The following is a 19238-nucleotide window of genomic DNA, read 5'->3' on the forward strand; positions in this document are numbered from 1 at the left end:
AGTATTCCTTCTAATTAATGCATATGAGACGGTTGGAACTGTGTCTATTGAAATATCACTGTACTGAGCTAATAAACAAGCATTTTCTTTGTATTGTAACCTCCAGAATGCTGTAATACTCTACCTAGAAGAAAATATAATTTAGTCTTTATGTTGAATTATAAAAATACCACATAATATATTAATTTAGTTCTTCCATATGTAGTTCAAAATGTAACATTATACCATCTAATCTTCATTCAGTTCAATTCTGTCATTCATGGGTCAGAGGTCAATATGTCTTAATTCTGTAGAGGAAAGCTGCAGGGGTAGGTGGGAAAAATGGAGGATAATGTTCACCATGAGGCAGCAGTGGGATGATTTCAAGCCCTCCGCTGTCCTAGGGAGCATGATGTTGGAATCTTTTTGATCAAGAGGAGAGAACTAGGTGGGCATCCCCCTCAGTAAAATGTAAATAATAAGTACCCCAAACACATGGTGTTTTCTTTTCATTTTTTCTGTATCTCCAGTGACTAGAAGAGTACCTGTCACATGCTTAATAAATATTTGTTGATTTGATTTTTAAAGTATGATTTGACAATATCCTTGTAAGTCAGGTCAGAAGGGAACTAATTTATGCTCAATTAGAAAATTAAAGGCATTTTCCCTGGCCTCAGCAGGTTAGTCATCATGTTGGTCTATACAATCTACATACATAAAGCAGACTCATTATTTTACAGTCTTGTGGCATATTATACTTTTAGTGCAAACACATGCAAATACATAAATACTTAACTAATTCAAATACAATCAATTCTCAATCTTCTAGAAGAAGAGATTGAAAGGAGTATCAGTCAAAATAATCACAGTGATAGCACAAAAACCATTTATGTCTGTAATTCATTTTTGTATTTTTATTTGAATGTGGGGAGGAGTGGCATTCTGCGAATTTGCAACATGTCAAATGAACTAATGAAACCACAAAGCAAAGAGCCAACTCAAAATAAACTCACTGCAGAGCACCTCTCACCTGACCCCTAGTCTCAATTCCTCCCCCTAATCCCATTACAAAAGAGAGTGACTAAAATCAACTATTAGACAGATAGTTATTCCTAATGGCTGGTAGGTTTATCAGGAAAGGAACCCCCCAAATCTCAAGTTATACAGACCCAAAATATAGTCATCAATTTGGTCACTGTCAAATCACAAGAAATTATCTACTGTAATGTTCCAGAGATACGTGCTTGGCCCTATGTGTTTTAAAGTTATTTTTTTACTAAAAACTTGGATAAAGGCATGCTTATGAAATTATAGATGATACAGAGAGTCAGGATTCAAAAAGATCCAACAATCTATAACCCTGGGCCATCTTCGGTAAGATGAAATGTAAGAGGAATAAAAGTTAAAGTCTTACACTTAGGCTAAAAAAATTTTGTTTCACAAGTACAAGATGAGCACAAGATGCTAGACAGCAATTCATCTTAAACGGTATGGGGGTTTTAGTAAATTGCATAGAGTCAGACACGACTGAATGACAGAACAATAACAACAGCAAAAATGCTCAACATAAGCCAATAATGTGCTATGGCAGGCAGCGCCCAAAAGATAATGTCATCTCCAGCTGCTTTAACTGAGGCACCATTAAAACTATAGAGATGACCTGGCTGCTCTGTTTTGCCCTCATAAGAAGAGGAGGAGATTTGTCTCAAAGACAGAAATTCTTTGTCCTTCATCCTTCATCCTAGAAGGATGGAAGCCCTGTATTATTGCCAACTCCTCTTTCTTCTTCAGCCCACATACCCAATGAGTTCCAATTCTTGCCATTTCTAACTCTGATCTCTTGAGTCCAACACTTTCTCTATATTTACACAGTTACTACCTTAATTCAGCATCTCTCACCTAGATTAATGCAATGGCTTCTTAAATGGCCCCTCTGCCTCAGATTTATCCCCATTCTGCTTTGTCCTACATCCTGCTGCCTTTAGCAAAGATCTGACCATTTGACTCCCCTACTCAGCTCCAGTGACTCCTATTGCCTCTAGGACCAAATGTTAAGGTCTCTGATTAGCTTCTTTTTTTTTTTGGTTTTTGGAGGGGGGAAGGCAGGGCAATTGGGGTTAAGTGACTTGCCCAAGGTCACACAGTTAATAAGTGTGTCAAGTGTCTGAGGCCAGATTTGAACTCAGGTCCTCCTGACTCTAGGGCTAGTGCTCTACTCACTGTGTTACCTAGCTGCCCCCTTTGACTAGCTTTTAAAGTCCTTCACAACTTGGGTCTACCCTATCTTTCCATCTTCATTGAACACTGTTGAACATAGATTGAACAAGCTGGCTTTCCGTTCCCCACAAACCATGATTCATCTCCTATCTTTGTCCCCCACATCTCACCTCCAACTCACTTGAGTCTCTCTTTTGTTTCATGATAAAGCTCAAGCAGCACCTGCTACATAAAATCTTTCCCAGTCTTCTTAGCTGCTAGGACCCTCCCTCCCAGACTACCTTATATTTAACTACTTCATGTTTATATTTATATTTATTCTGTATATGCCCAGGAAAAGCTGAACTAAAGTAAAGGGCTGATATCTGAGTATTCAGCAGAACAAGATTTCACAGAATGGGAATGTTGTTATTGTTAAGTAGGAATATCTCTGTCTGAAGCTCAGAGGAATTAAATACTTTGCTCAAAGCCACGTAACTAGTGTGAGCACCTAGTCCAGGGGCTCCTTAGCTTGTTTTTATGTCATGACTCACTTTAGCAGCCTAAGGAAACCTACAGAGTCCTTCTCAGGTGGTAGGTAAATGGAAATTCACAAATTAAACAAAGCCAAAAGACCATGGTGAACATCTAAACTGACCATTCCCTAGGATATTACTTTTCAAACTTCGTGTGTCCGTGAGATTTCCCTGTGACGTTTTAAAAATATTATCTCATTTGATAATGAGATAATGTTTGTAAAGTGCTTAGCATGGTGCCTGACACATAGTAGGGGTTTATATAAATATGTGGCTCTCCTCTTTTCTTTTTCATGTATGTCCCTAAATTATAACCTTTGGAGCAGAATTGAAATGAATATCTTTGTCACAACAACATATTTTAAGTAACTCCTAGAGATGCCTCATGGAACTGTAAGATTTCATGAAATGACTTAAAAATCACTGTTCTTTTTGTTGAAAATTTTAAAAAGATGATCTTACAGAACAATTATTCTAATTAATACTCATTTAAAGATGAATTCAAGAAAGTCCCAGAATGTTGTAAAAATCAGCAAGAATTATGGAGATACTTGCTTTTCTCTCTTTCCCATCAAAGTGCTAAAATGCTACAAATATGTAGACATATAAAACTTTACCTGCTTGGTGGAGAAGACAGTGACCTTTGTAGATTTACACCGGAGTTCATGTCATGGTAGTATGGCTGGCTCGGGATCTCTCCAATTGGGAAATTTACCCCAGTTCCCTGGGTTATAGGTGCTGAAGTGTGAAAGAGATGACATATAAAATTAACATTTTAATTCATATTTACTAGCCTATAGAGGAGCCTTGAAAATAAATATAAAGTATCTATCAGCATATACTAATATTTACCTACATTTATTCCTAAACTGGTAGGAAAGTAATACATTAAAGACTTAAACATACACACACATATACCACACACACACACACACGTGTGTACACACACACACACACAATCTGGCCAGGTTTATATGTGCTTCTAATTGCAAAGCTAAGGCAGAGTACCAAACATCTTTGAAATATGTTTTCCTGTTCCATTTTTGGGTCCATCATTTTGTTTACTATTTTCCAGAAAAGTTATTACAGCACATATTTGTAAATCAATTTATTTTAAATGCACTAGATGAGCTCTTAAATAGCAATCTCCTTTTTTAATACTTCAAATACTAGAGAGAAGCTTGCTTTACTTAAAAAAAAGCAGCCCTGCAATGTGTCCTTTCATAATTCAAAGACTCCTTTGGTAGTGTGAATTTACTTCCTAATGTATGTTTTATAAATCCAGATGTTTACTTTTATTAAAGCATACCACATCTGCAATATACCAAAAAAAACCCTCTTGTTTTATTCTCTTACATGATTTCTTTCCCTCCCCTTTCCCCAACCCAAATTTTCTGGATTACATATGGGATTTTTTTTCCCTCCTCATAATTTCCTCCTTCGGGCTACCATAGTTGTCAACATAGCAGGAACAGTTCTGAGGACTTGGTAAAAACAGTTGAAAAGACATAAATTACCCTGTTTGCCTTAAGTTCATTCATTCAACAAGTTATTTATTGCGCCTATTGTGGGCGCAGCACTATGGGAACCTGCCGTGAGGATGCAAAAAAAATTTTTTTAAGACACAATTGGTCTCTGCCCTTAATAAATTTAGAGACTAGCTGGGAGGACAAGGCATATGGGTGTGAAATGCTTAAATTACAATGCCAGACACTGAATGATTAGGCACCAAAATAAGCAGTAGAGACAATAAATGCTTTTGGAGTTAAGAACCCAGAAAAGATCACTGTGGTCTAAAATGACTGAAGAAAATTTCATGGATCAGGAAGGCCTTGAGCAGGCCCTAAAGGTAGGTTAAGATTTGGATTGTTAGAGAAGGGGAGCAGAGCATTCTGAGCAATGGGCGTAGCATGAATAAAAGTACAGAAATGGGAATGAACATGGATACTCCAGGGACAGTGAAGAGGCCTGCCTAGATGAAATGAATGGAAGGGTTTTTAAGAATGGTTTGCATTTCTTCTAGCCCAGAGAAGCTCTGCATGGGAGAAATCAGGCTACAGGCTATAACATATCAAGGGAAGAGTATCCATGAGGTTCACCCTGTAATCACTTTATCTCTCCTACCAAATACTCCCAGATTAATTTTACCAAAAAGTACAATATTACAAAGTTTTTATGTTATATGATGCCAGAGTGGTTATAGATTTTGGAGCATCTCTTTCTCAGACCTTTTATAAACATTCTGAATTATTCAGGGTGTTCCTAAAGTCTGGACACATAGGCAAAAATACATATTCTGAGGAAATGAAATGAATGAAATTTTCAACAACATTTTATTTAACTGGAATATTAACAAATAACATCTTCAATATGATTTCCATCATTTGTGATGCAAAGGTTGATAGGCTTTGCAAGATTCACATGAACTCAATGCAATAACTCCACATTTCCCATGTGTCCAGACTTTAGGAACACCCTGTATTATATTAACAATACCATTCAGAACAATGAATATCTCCATCAAGTTAAGCTTTTTTTTTTTTAAAAAAAAGGATGTCTTTTTATAGAAATATTAGGCTTCTCACCAATAGCAAATAATGTCGTTATGACGAATAACTTTCTTTGCCCATAACAAAACAAAACAAAAAAAATCATGAATAAAGACAGCACTTCTGGGGGTATCTGCCTCACTTTAGACATCAATATACCTATTGTTTTCTGTATAGTGTATTTTAACCTCCTTTTATGCTTCAAGTATAATTGTATGCTGTGTAATTTGATGTCTAAAGGTCTGAATGCTTCTGACAGCTAAAGTACAGTTCTGTTTGTTGTGGCTTGAGGTACACCGGAGGTTAAGCAAATGCAAGGTAAGAAATCCCACCATAACCACATGCTTTTAAGTTTATTATTAGAATAATATTATGTGTAACACTGGGAAGCTGTTTGTGTGTGTATGTGTGTGTGTGTGTGTGTGTGTGTGTGTGTGTGAGAGAGAGAGAGAGAGAGAGAGAGAGAGAGAGAGAGAGTGGAGGTGCTGAGTGAAATTAACTAATCTTGCTTTCTGATGGAAGGAAGGCTGTATGGAACTGGTTAAAACAATGAGATAGATCGTTTCTATTTTAAGTGGTAAACTGGCTACGCAATCTACAAATCTTCAATTTATGAAACTCATGAGCTAATTCAAGATGGGGAAAAGAATCTTATAACCTCAATCACTTACATCTGCCTGGCTGTGCTGACAAAACTCCTCATAGGACAATGATGATGATAATGATAATAGTTAGTATTCATATGGCATTTTATGATTTGTAACGGGCTTTTACAAGGTTTATTTCATTTGATGCGCATAACAATCCTGGGGGGTAGGTGCTATTATTGTACCCATCTTACAGATGAGGAAACTGAAGAAAGTAGAGGCTGAGTACCTGGCCAAGAACATACGCAGCTAATAAATATTTGAGATTAGATCTGAACTCAAGTCTTCTGGAGTCCGGGTCCAGTGTTTTATCTTGTTCATCACCTAGCTGCCTCACTATTAATGGCTGATGTCCATACAGTACTTTAAGGTTCACAAAATGTTTTACATACATAATCTCAATTCATCCTCACCAATTTACATGTTGGCGAGACTCAGGGAAAGAAATGAAGGTACCTACATATAGAAACACGATGAGTCAAGTAAAAATGCTAGAATTTGAACCCAGACCTTTAACTCTAAGCCCAGAATATTTTCCATTAAGCCATGCTATTTTCCTTTTACTTTATCACTGTATTATATATAGTGATACATTATCACTTTATCACTGTACTATTAAGATTTTAGGTCAGGCACTGAGAATTTTAGAAACTATTGGGCCACAAAGATTGCATCAGAACAGCGATAGTAATGATAAACTATTTATCTGTAAGCACCATAAAAAGATCACAAGAATTTGTGCTTCATCAAATATGGCAGGCTAAGCAAGAAAAAGTTTATTTTTTACCGAATATGTCCAGAAACGTAAATGCCAAAATAAGTACATGTCCAAATGCTCAGAATGCCCTAAAAGCACAGTAAATGATGCCCTCCTAACCTTCAGGAACCAACATAAAATCCTCTATTTCACTTTTAAAGCTCTTCACAACCTGCTCCGAACCTGCCTCTCCATTCTTATCTTCCCCTCCACACACTTACTCTCCCCTCCTTCAATCAGCACTGGCCTCCCAATCCTGGGTCTTCTCCCTGGCTGGCCCCCATTCCTGAAATGCTTTGCCTCTTCATCACCACATCTCTGCTTCACTGGTTTCCTTCAAGACTCTGCCAAATCCCATCTTCTGTCTTTCCCAATGTCTCTCACTGCTAATATTGTCCTTTTGAGATCATCTTCCATTCACGTCATCTGGACCTCTATAATAAATATTTGCAATTTTTTGCATGTGTCTTCCCATTAGAAATTAGCACTGTGCCTGGCATACAGTAAGGGCATAAAAAATGCTTAACTTTGTGACCTATTATATCTTGATCTATAAGGAAAATTCCCAATTTTCATAACTGAAGATCAATAAATAAAAATATTTGTCAGAACCAAACATGAGACAGTACCTTTCCAGAGAAGGCTATGAAGGATCCAAGGACATCCATGTATAAATATAACTATTTGCTACATATGTGTGTGTGTGTGTGTGTGTGTGTGTGTGTGTGTGTGTGTGTGTAATAGAGGCAGGTAGGAGGAACATTAGAGTGCTGAATCTGGAGTCAGGAAGACCTGAGTTCAAATCTAACTTCAAATAACTGTGTGGCAAAGGACAAGTCACTTAACCACTGCTTGCCTCAGTTTCCTCATCTGTAAAAGGGGATGATAAAACTCCCAAGACCGTTGTGAGGATCAAATGAGATGAAATATGTAAAGCACTTTACAAACCTTAAAGTACTATATAAATGCTAGCTATTATGAGAATTATCATGTGAAAACCTTATCTCCTGGCAAACATACTGGTTCTTGTTAGGCGCATTCATTCCATCCCTGGCTGAGAGTTCATCATTCCTATATCTTATGCCATTGTTCAGAAATCTTTTGCCGCTATCACTGTCCTAACCAGCTATTTATTTACCAAATCCATCTTTATAATCTGAAACCTCTACAGTCAATTGGTAGTGGTGAGAAAAACATTACCCATAGTCCCTAAACTCTTAAGTTTCCTGCCCAGAATTTCATACTCCATACTCAACGCTCTTCCTCACAACAATTCTGTCAATTGATCAACAAGCATTTATCAGGAGCTTACTAGTTGCCAGGTACTGTACCAGGCACTGGCGATGCAAACGCAATAAATGGAACAATCCCTACTCACAGGAGTTTACATTTTCACAAGCTATATAGTCTTCTGCGTTCAAGTTTGAAATATTTTCATCAGATGAGCACTGCAGTTAAAGAATGGGGGAAGTATTTATCCGGCATCCACTATAGGCCAGGCAAGATGCCGCGCACTTTATAAATGACATCATTTGGTCCTCAAAACAAACCTGGGCAATAGGTGCTATTAATATTATCACTGTAGAGCTGAGGAAGTGGATACCAAGAGAGGCTAAGTGAATTGCCCAGGGCCTCACAGCTAGGAAGTATCTGAAGCTCCATTTTAACTCAGGTCCAACTCCAGACTCAGTGCCCTATCCTCCAGAGGGAAGTGTAAGGATGGTAAGAGAGTTAGAAAATATACCATTTGAGGACTGATACAACAGAAAATGTTTAGCTTGTAGAAAGGAAGCCTTGTTGAGGATTATCATGGTAGTCAACTTCCAACCTATGAAAGGTTATTAATGGGGAAGATGGGTCAGACTGTTTCTCCTTGACGTCAGAGGTCAGAACTAGGAATAATATAAAGGAGAGGAGGGGAAAAGTTGTAAACAGATAGGTTTATGCTGGATATAGGGAAAAACTTTTCAGTAACAAAAGTCGTCCAAAAAATGAGCTACCCCAGGAGAAATTCCCTTTACCGAAGTTCTTTAATCAAAGACTGAGTCAATCAACCAATCGATAAACACCTATTAAGTGCCAAATATGTGCCAGACACTGTAATTGGCACTGGGGGTATAAATGCATAAAAAGGCGGGGCGGGGGGTGAAGGGAAGAAGAAAAGGAAGGAAGGAAGGAAAGAAGGAAAAAAGAAAAAGCAGACCTGCTCTCAGAGAGCATCCATTCTATCAGGGGAGACAACAGGAAGCAGCTGTTGGAATACTGAAGGCTTTCCTATTCCAGTATGGACTGGACTAGATGACCACTGAAACTAAGGTTCTGAGATTCTGTGATTCTATCAAAGCCCTTAACATGCCATGGAACACCAGTTAAATTTGAGATTGTTATTATAGAAAAACAATGGCAAACAAAATCGTAAGGGAGTTGTTAAAAACACTTCATAAATTAAACTATTTTCAAGCATCCTCGAGCACTTCAGCAGAATAGATTTACATACCCCCAGTTGGTACAGTAATCACAGATCAGTCGTCCCCTTATTATAACAAGTGTCCTAGGGGCCTCCACTAAACAACAGTTTCAGCCACTGAGATGTTAGCCTAGTTTTTCTACTGCACATAAGAAGGCATTTCTTTTAAAATAGTTTATCATTCAGATTTTCCCCTAAACACAGAGAAATCTTTAACTTTTCCTATATCTATAAAGCACCTAATATAAGGTCATATGTTATTGTGGGTGGGGGTAATTGGGGAGGGCCTAAATCTTTAATATCATTGCTATAGAGACTTTCCAGTGTGAGAAACCCCTTTACAGATCAAAAAGTGGTATCTTACAGAATTTTCCACATTTACTGAGGGGGGTTAAGCAATTTGCCCAAGCCACTTTGTATCAGGGGAAGAACATGAAGTCAGGCCTTCTTGACTTGGGAGGCTAGCCCTGGCTCCTCACATTGCTCTTTGATCTCATTGGTTAGTACTTTCTCCCTCTTCAAAAATATGCATATAGTTATCTGTTTATATTTATAATCTCCCTATAAAATAGAAAGTCCTGAAGTCAGGAATTATTTTTTGTTCTGTCTTTGTATCCCCAGGGCCTAGCCTAGTGTTTTACCCAGAGTATGGACTTAGTAAATGTTTATTAAATTGGACTGGTAGGAGTAAGGAAAAGTCACTTAACCTCATCTGTAAAATGGGCACAATTATGCTACATGACCTCCATCATAGGGTTGTTATGATGGTTAAATAAAATCATGAATGTAGAATACTTGGGAAACCTTAAAGCAATATGTCAATGTTCTCTAAACTATGCCTCACTCTAAAACAATACTAGAAAATAACTCACATTTACATAACAGTTTCAGGTGAGCACAGTGCTTTCCTTACAAAAATCCAGTGAAGTGAACAGTGCAAGTATCCTTGTTTTGCAGATGAGAAAAACTAAGTTTCCAAGAGGTTATGGGGCATTTCCAAGGCACACAGCTAGTAGGATTCAAATCTAGACCCCATACTCTTACCCACCATACCCATCCTGCCTCATGCTGGAGCTTCTCTTTGCTCTCTATAAGGCTTACAAAGATATTTATTCAAAAGCAATAATATTCTGGCCTGGAAAAGGAATCCAGTCCACCAGTAAATAGGCCAATGTGCTCCTGCATTCATTTGAACATTTATTATTCCAGTGAGAAAAGGAAAAGTGAAAACTTTGCTCTTGTATTTATTTAGACAGCTAAAAATGGTAGAAAAGACCATGGTGAGAAATGGCCCATTCCCTTCAAGACAACGGGAGCATTTGCTTTAAAACTTCTTTCTTAGGTGTCTGAAAAACTCAAGGAATAAGATAAAAGGATCTCTCAAGGAGGCATTCATTTGATTAGGTCTCTTGCCAGGGAAGCCTCACCTAAAAACATGCCGAACAATATGAGAGGAGAGGTCGTATATTATAAACAACTGGTCATTACTGTTCTTGATAATAATGCTTCCTATCTATTTGCAACTATAGTTGGCAAAGTTAATTCTTTTTAATCCCTCTGCATTCTGCATGCCTAGGTATGTGTCCTGTAAAGTGAAAAAAAGCACTATGTCAATAGGAAATGTGTATGTTACCATAATTACATCCATTTGATTAATCATAATTCCTTTGAAATAAATTTCCATTAAAGGCCAAAAATTTGAAAAGAGTAGCAAGTAATATTAATATCAATAATTCAGAAGAAGTCTCAAGTGCATACCATACAATGTTGGTATTAACTATGGAGATTTTAATACAAGTGTTTTAGAAAAGGGGGAGTAAATAAATTTTTTATTTCATAAAAAATCCATTGATCTTTGGAAAAGCAAAGTTTCCCTTTTCCTTCTCATTAAAGAAGCCTAAAATGCATGGTTCTCGTTCGAACTCGGATTTTAATATTTTGAACCAATGGGAAGCATTTTCAATCAATTTACGAATTAAATAACAAGAAAATAATACATGACTTACTTCTGGACACCCTCACAAGTTCTGCCACATTGAAGACTCCAGACTTTACAAAACTATCCTCAAGGTACCCTGCAAAGGAACGTTGAAAATAATTAACATGTGCAAGAAACTAATGGAAAGGTTTAGAAATCAGGATGGGTTTAAACTTCTTAAACTGCAGAAAAAAGAGTGGTTAGGAAAGTAACAGAGTATCTTCAGCTAAAAACAGGAAGCTCTATAAATTCAAAGTTTTCTGGAGGTAAATGGAGTTTGTTCAGACAAATTTGTATTGAACAGTTAAGTAATCACATTTTAAAGTGTGTCAGTGGCTTACCCCTTCTATTCTTCTGCAACTCTCTCTCTCTTCCTGGAGTAGTACTCCCATTCTGGCAGAGCTTGGTGAATCCATAGGCAACAGAAGCACCACGATGCCCATCCCACCACCGCTGGCCATCTTGGGAGACATTCAATCCCAGACTGAATGTAGGGATCCCAATTCTATCCCATAATCTGGGCTGAGGGCAGAGTTGCCCCAGGAGGTTTATATCGGTCCAGAGTAGACCCATGAGGATTCAGATCTCCCCAAAATATCAGCTGGTTCAGTAGTAAGGCTCTGATTTACAACCCTGAGGGGGATGTGATAGGGACAGCTCAGAGAATAAAGGCCTGGTTTAAATTGCAAAGCTCCTTAAGGGACTTGAAGCTACTTAAAGAGTCCTTAAAAACTGACAAAAGTCTGAGAGAGTAAAAGATTCCAAAAGCTGGTGAGGACAAAGAACCAGTAGCATCAAGCCAGGCACAGATATTAGAACTATCTTCCAAAGGAACCACAACAGCTTATACCCACTCAAATGGTGGACAGTGAACTACAGAGTTTACCAAATGTCCTGGTAATTTTCTTTCAAGCATCTTTCAAGAAGAAAAATCCTTAAACTGTCTTTGAACCCTGTAGGGATTTGTTTAAAAGATACACCACTACTCAATTATCACTTAACCTCTCTCTGCCTCAGTTTCAACATCTGTAAAATGAGGCTAATGGTAGGGCCTACCTCACAGAGTTGTTGTGAAGTAAGGTATTGCATTATAAAGCACTCTGTAAAACATAAAGTGCTCTATAAATGTTTGCTATTATTGTATGTATGTCTGGGAATTTTCTGTCAATTTTGATTTTGGTAAACAATTCAGAAACATTGTCATCTTCTGAATTTTGAAGATATTGCTGATAATGCTTTCAAACTATATAGCAGTTTCACAACTATCAGCATGATTTAGACTTTGCTACTTGGGCATTTCTTATTCTAAAGTCATTTTCATGACAGATACTAGAGGCACTAATCTACTTAGTATGACACCCAAGGTCTTTCATATTTTGGTAGCAACCAACTTACAGTCTTAGCTCTCCTCATTTCTACTTCTTGAATAGTTTAATATAGGCAAATTGCAATTTAAATTCCACAAATATGCCTTGTGTTCTCCATACTCTTCTTTGCTCATTCTGATCCCTTATTCTGGAAAGCCCTCCCACCCTCCCACCCCCACTATCTCTACCTATCGTAATCTTATTCATCCTTCAAGGTACAGTTAAAATGCCACTTTATGCCTTTCTGGGTTACTTAGATGAGAAGTGAGCTCCTCCCCTGAACATTTAAATCACTTGTATTTGTACCACTTTTGTTTATGTATCTTCTCACGCATAGTAGTCATAAAATGCTAGCACTGGAAGGAACCTTGCTCACAACTCCCTAATTTTATAGATGAGAAATTGAAACTCAGAGTGGTCAAATAATTTGTTCAATAGATGTAGTGGATAGAGCACTGGGCTTGGCATCAAGAAGACTTATCTTCATAAGTTCAAATTTGGTCTCAAACAGTTATTAGCTGTATGACCCTGGGCAAGTCACTTCACCTTGTTTGCCTCAGTCTTCTCATCTCTAAAATGAGCTGGAGAAAGAAAAGGCAAACCACTCCAGTGTCTTTGTGAAGAAAACCCCAAATGGGGTCATGCAGAGTAAGACACGACTGAAAAATGATTCAACAACATAGTTGTGGGAAGATCTGTAACTGTAATAGAATAATGGTATCTCAGCACTGGAATGTAATAGACTTTGCAGAAGTGCCAGCTGGACACCAAGGTGAATAAGGCTCATAGCTGTCCACAGTTAGTGCATCAGGCTAAAAGACTGGGTCAGGATGGACACCTGCTGATAATGGAATAGCTACAGTTGGAAGCCAGGTCCTAGGTGTCTGAGAATGAACATGCTGGGAGTAGAATACAATTTATCTAGAGGATAAAGGGCGTGATTGGGATTAGTGGATCCTCCCGGTAGGAATTAGGGAAAGTGATTGGTTAGCAATACAAACTAAAGAAGTATGAGCCAGCAGTGAGCGCATGACTTGGGGGTAGGGAGCAAGTGCTTGGGTGTGGATTCCTGGACAAATGGAGAGCACATTTTAGGCCTTCAGGGGAAGAGGCCTCCTAGAAAATAACTTCCATTAGACAGCACAGGGATTGTGAGAATTAAGGCATCACACAAAGGCAGCTGCCCCCAGCCTACAACCAGCTGGCAGGACTGAGTGTGCATGGGGTCTGATTGCCAAACCCCACAGGGAGATTTTAGTATCCAGGGACTATGATGACAAGCCCTGGCGTATATAATATCTGACTGGCATAGTTATGAGCCTTCAGTAGTCTCCACATGGGAAAAGAAAGTACTTGGGGGAAGACAAACAAGCCCAGGGCTGTTGCGCCTAAGTGTTTGTCTGAGTGGGTCAGTGACAGGAGAAACTTCGGAGGTCACTTAGTATCCAACTGGTATCTGAAATGGACACAGTTCTACAATGTCTCCAACGAGTGACCATGGAGCTTTTGAATGAAGATGTCTAGGGAGGTGGAATACCTTACTTCCTAAAGCAATGCATCCTACATTAGGATAGTTCTGCCCTCTGAGGCCAAGGATAAAAATCCATTAATATCTCCTCTTTCCCCAATTCTCTTCTATGAGTTCTCTTTTTTAGGCTAAACATTCTCAGCTCCTTCAACTAAACCCAGTATGGCGTGGTCCTTCTCCTTTCACCTTCCTAGTTGCTTTCCTCTGGACTAAGTTCAAGGACATCTGTCAAATAGATGGAAAAATATGAAGCATCAGCTAAGATGTCAGACTGAGGAAAAAAAAAACTTGAGAGTTACCAGAGTAGAGGGTCCAGTACAAAACCATGAAAACAAATGGGATTTCTGATGGAGAACATAGGAAAAAAATAAGGGACTAAAGCCTACTAAAATGGAATGCTTGTAGGAAGTCCATACGAATAATAGAATCTCGTGATTATAGAGTTAAAAGGGAAACAATACAGTCCAACAGCTTTAGTTTACTTATTGAGGTCCAGAGAGATTAAGTGAATCATCCAAAGTCACGGGAACTTTGTAGGAAAAGAGGAGGAGAAAGAATGGTATACCATCACAGAAGTCACAGGTAAATAGGGTTTCCAAAAGGGTGGCCATTTGTGCTGAACTAAAGAGAATTCAAAGACAGAGAAGATTTACCAAGAAAGTTCTCTCTGCTCTATTTTAGGAATAATGAAAGCAAACTAAATAAAGTGGTTATCTTAACTTTAACTCATCAGTAAATCAGATTGCAGAAGATTACGATGGCAAAGGATAGCAAGAAAATAATAGGTAAGCATGTAGATCATCAATTGGGTGTTTGACCACAAAGAAGAAAAATAAGACAGTAACTAGAGGAGAACACCATGTCCAAAGATTTTTTTTTTCAAAACAGGTAATATTTGAATAATGGAAGGAATTCAAGACAAGAAATATATGAAGACTGAACAGTCAGTTAGGAGAAGATACAAAAAACAAATTCCTAGCTGCTTCAAAGCCTGAAAAACTGGAAGTAATTTTAAAATGCCCCCACATTTGTGCTAATAATTTACCAGAGAAAAATAAATGTTCAAAATATATTTGAGACCTTCCCCGCACCTCAACCTAATATCTGAGAGCATTTATTTTTCTATATACTTTGTAAGAACTTTTATCGAAAAAGACTGTTAGGATATTTAGAAAAGAATTACAGTGATTGATTAGATGGTATAAAGTTCTATATATTAGACCAGAATGCCTTGTAGGATCATGAGTGATCCTGGCCCTTGAAGGAGATGGCAGGGGAGCACAAGCTTTGACAAGTCTTACCAAACTGGAAAGGCTTTGAGTATGGGCCCAGTGACCGACCCTGGTTGTCTGAGAACCAGTCTAGCTAAGTTTGGAGAGGATCGTTACCAGGTTGGCCAAAGGATGATGAATTTGGGGGCCATCGTGACTCACGAAGACCCCCACCAATGAAATCAAAAATCTCTGCGTTACCAAAGTGTACCCAAATGTCTTATACTTAGGCCAAATGGCCATAAAGGAATTAGAAGGTACTCACATGGTAAATGCATTCCTTCGACTAAAGAAAATGAAGCCACTGCTGAAGTAGAACATTTATTTATGTATTTATTTATTACATTATATATTTATTAATTATATTGTAGTATTACACAACAGTTTCAGTCAGGAGGAAAAGAATGATTCCGTATCCATCTGGCGTTATATTTATACTACATGGGTTTCTTTTTTAAAAATGAGTAGGAAATGAAGACTTTTGCTAACTGAAAAATCTCAAAGCCAGTTTAAATGATATTATTTATCTTATTTCTTTTTTCAGTTTTGCTATAACAAAAGCAGTAGTGAATCAGTGCTCTGAATTTAATATAGTGTTTAACTTCTTTTGTAAACAATGACACAGAGACACAATGACATAATTTAACTGTTAATATCTCAAATTATAATCAGCACCATTTTAATTTCAAACAACATTTACATAAAGAATCCAAGTCGAGAGTGATAACATTCACTTTTTAAAGACTTCTTTGCTCTATTTTAGGAATAATGAAAGCAAGCTACTATAGAAAGCAGTTATCAGATTCTTAACTCTTGAATGTAGGTAAAACACTATGTTTCTAGTTTTTATGAAAACTTTTTGTAGCAAGAAAATCTTTCAGAAAAGGCTACTGAAGGTTTTTTTTTAGCATCTAGCACGGTGCATGGCACAATTTTTTGTATTAATTTCCAAATAGTACCATTTTAACTGTGTGTTTTTATAGAAATGATCAACATAATTTTTAAAGACTTTAGTACTGGGCACAAGGCTGAGAAAGGTGAAAAGATAACCCAGAATCAAGACTCGGAAGGCATTTTAGTGAACATCTCATCTGAGCCACTCATTTTACAGCTGGAGAAACTAAGGCCCGGTCACCAGTAGCAGAAACAAGATTTGAACCTGCAATTTCTAATTGCAGATACCACTCTATTTATTACTGCACTCTACCTTATACTGACTCTATGCTACGTACATACATATATACATAAGCAAAAACAAACATAAACACACACATATATACATACACATATTTTATATATAAAACAGAAAACATACAAGTCTTATTCAGAAGCAGACATCTACACTTGCAGGAAGTCCTCCTCCTTTATCTCCTTTATTTAAGAAGATGTCACTCACCATTGATCTCTCCTAAGTAAGGCTTGTTCTAAATACTTCTAGTTGTCTAGTGTAATATACCAGCTAAAGTCAGATTTTTTAATAGGCACTATCTCATGTACCTCTGCATTTTCACAAGTGCCCAACTTAAAATTTCATTGTTGCTGTTGTTGTAGTTCAATTATTTAGTTGTGTCTGACTCTTCATGACCCCACAGACCATAGCACACCGGGCTCTTCTGTCCTCCACTATTCCCCGAAGTCTGTCCAAGTTCATGTTTGCTGTTTCTATGACACTATCCATCCATCTCCTCCTCTGCCATCCCCTTTTCCTTTTGCCTTCGATACTTCCCAACATCAGGGTCTTTTCCAATGACTACTGTCTTCTCATTATGCAGCCCAAAGTAATTAAGCTTCACCTTCAGTATTTTACTTTCCAATGAATAGCCTGAATTAATTTCTCTAAGTATTGGCCGATTTGATCTCCTTGCTGTCTGAGGGACTCTCAAAAGTCTTCTCCAGCAGCACAATTCAAAAGCATTCTGTGGCACTCAGCTTTCCTTAGAGTCCAACTCTCACAGCTATTGGAAAACCCATTGCTTTGACTGTACAGATCTTTGTGGTCAAGGTGATGTCTCTGCTTTTTAGTACACTGTCCAGATTTGCCATAGCTTAGCACAAGGCATGGCCTATAGTGGCACTTAGGAGATGTTTGTTGAATGAATGCATAAATGCGTGAATTAATTCCTCCATGCATCATTCATCCTCACAATCTCCTATGGCAGCCCTGTGACAACATGGCTGGTGGCTACCCAAGAATCCAAACTGCCTGCAATCACCAAAACTTTCATGCCAAAAGTAATTTACATGTAGTTTGCTTGGACCTTTGAATGCACTCTCCTTCAGAAGCAGTACTAGAACTGTTTTATATATATATATATATATATATATATATATATATATATATATATATATATATATATACATATATATATATATATGCGTGTGTGTGTGTGTGTGTGTGTATACATATATATAATTAATTATAGAATTATAGAATGAGGCAACATGATACAGGGAAAAGAGAGTACCTGTGGAATCATAGGATCTTAATTTAATTTCTAGCACTGTACTTAGTACCTTAATTTAAGGTTTGCAAAGCACTCTAAGTTACCTTTGAACCTTTGAACCTTATAACCTCCCTGTGAAGCAGTCACTGAAAGTACTGTTATCTCCCTTTTCCAGGTGAGAAAGCAGAATCTTTGAGAGATTAAATGTTTTGTTCCTGGATAGGCAGCCAGTCAGTGTCTGAAGCAAGATTCAAACCTGTATCTTTCCTAGCTCCAAGCATCATACTCTCCAATATACCATATTGCCTCTGACTGTAGGATTATACTGCTATGTGGTATACTTGTATAAATTATAACATAAACAGATTACTATAATATATTCAATATATTCAAAATAATTTATGCCTCTAAGGTCAATACATTCAGCATTCCAAGCAACCAACCGACAAATAAACTTTAGGGATATTTCCACTGTGATTTATAGTTTATTAAACACTTTACATACATTATCTCATTTGATATTCACAATAACCCTGGGAGTTAAGCTAAAGTAGTATTATTACCCATATTAAAAATGAGAAAAATTAAGCTGAGAGAGGTAGTGACAAAAACCTATTAAACCTTTGAAGCACTTCAACGCTTCAAAGGCAACCCAACCTGAAGTATAGTGTGTACATGTAGTCAAATTTATCTCCATGGGTAACAATTTTTTTATGGGAACATGCATAAAGAGTTTCAACTTGGGATTCTAGGAACACATTTCTACATGCACACAAAACACTCCTTAAGTGGGAAGACGGACTCTGGATTAAAATGCAGGCTGGGTCTCTGGGGTAAAGAGGTGTCTGTGGATTATGAGATGAAAAGGGGGCTAGAAATACAGCTCTAGGAAGAGACAAGCATTAGGATCTGGGTTGGCGAGACTACTAGAGCAAAGAGCTTTTTGTGTTTATTCTTCTTTTCCTTCACAAAAACCCTGACCTTCATTGGATCTGAGAGTCTGAAACTCCAACAGAGTGAGGGCCAAGAGTAAATGGCTATACCAGCACTTAGGAAATAGAAGGGAAGAACAGAAGTAAAGGGGATAAAGAACCTACTCTGTTCCAGGCTCTGCGCTAAGCAGTTTTTTTTTTCTTTTTGGTAAATATCATCACGTTCGATCCTCACAACAACTCTGCAAGGTAGGTGCTATTATTATCCCATTTTGCAGCTGAAGAAACTGAGGCAAAGAGAGGTTAAGTGAACTTGCCCAAGGTCCTACCACTAGTATTTGAGGTTAAATTTGAATTCAGAACTTTATGACTCCAGGCCCCATGCTCTTTTCTCTGCATTACAAGAATAGAGAAAAATACCAAGGAGTGGCAGCTAACAGGGAAGGGAGGGTAACCACTATGATCAGCTATTTCAGGATCATTATTTATGTATAAGGATAGTTTTTTTAAAAATGGTAAAAGAAATCAGAGACTTGCTGGAAGTTTTAATCTCTAGGAAAAAATAGTTATCCTATACACCTTGACTT

General features: G+C 37.6%; 1 protein-coding gene across 6 annotated transcripts in view; it reads right to left on the reverse strand.

Annotated features, from left to right (window-relative positions):
• Nucleotides 1–19238, reverse strand: part of NFIB (nuclear factor I B) — a 273344-nt gene that overhangs the window by 76101 nt on the left and 178005 nt on the right. For all 6 annotated transcript variants that reach the window (XM_036737850.1, XM_036737851.1, XM_036737855.1 and 3 more), the window contains exons 4-5: nucleotides 11138–11206; nucleotides 3329–3449 (exon numbers count right to left, since the gene is read on the reverse strand). In XM_036737850.1, the coding sequence (XP_036593745.1) occupies nucleotides 3329–3449; nucleotides 11138–11206 (190 nt within the window). The remainder of the gene's footprint in view (nucleotides 1–3328; nucleotides 3450–11137; nucleotides 11207–19238) is intronic.

This window comes from Trichosurus vulpecula, chromosome 9, assembly GCF_011100635.1.
Source record: "Trichosurus vulpecula isolate mTriVul1 chromosome 9, mTriVul1.pri, whole genome shotgun sequence".
Taxonomy (NCBI): Eukaryota; Metazoa; Chordata; class Mammalia; order Diprotodontia; family Phalangeridae; genus Trichosurus; species Trichosurus vulpecula.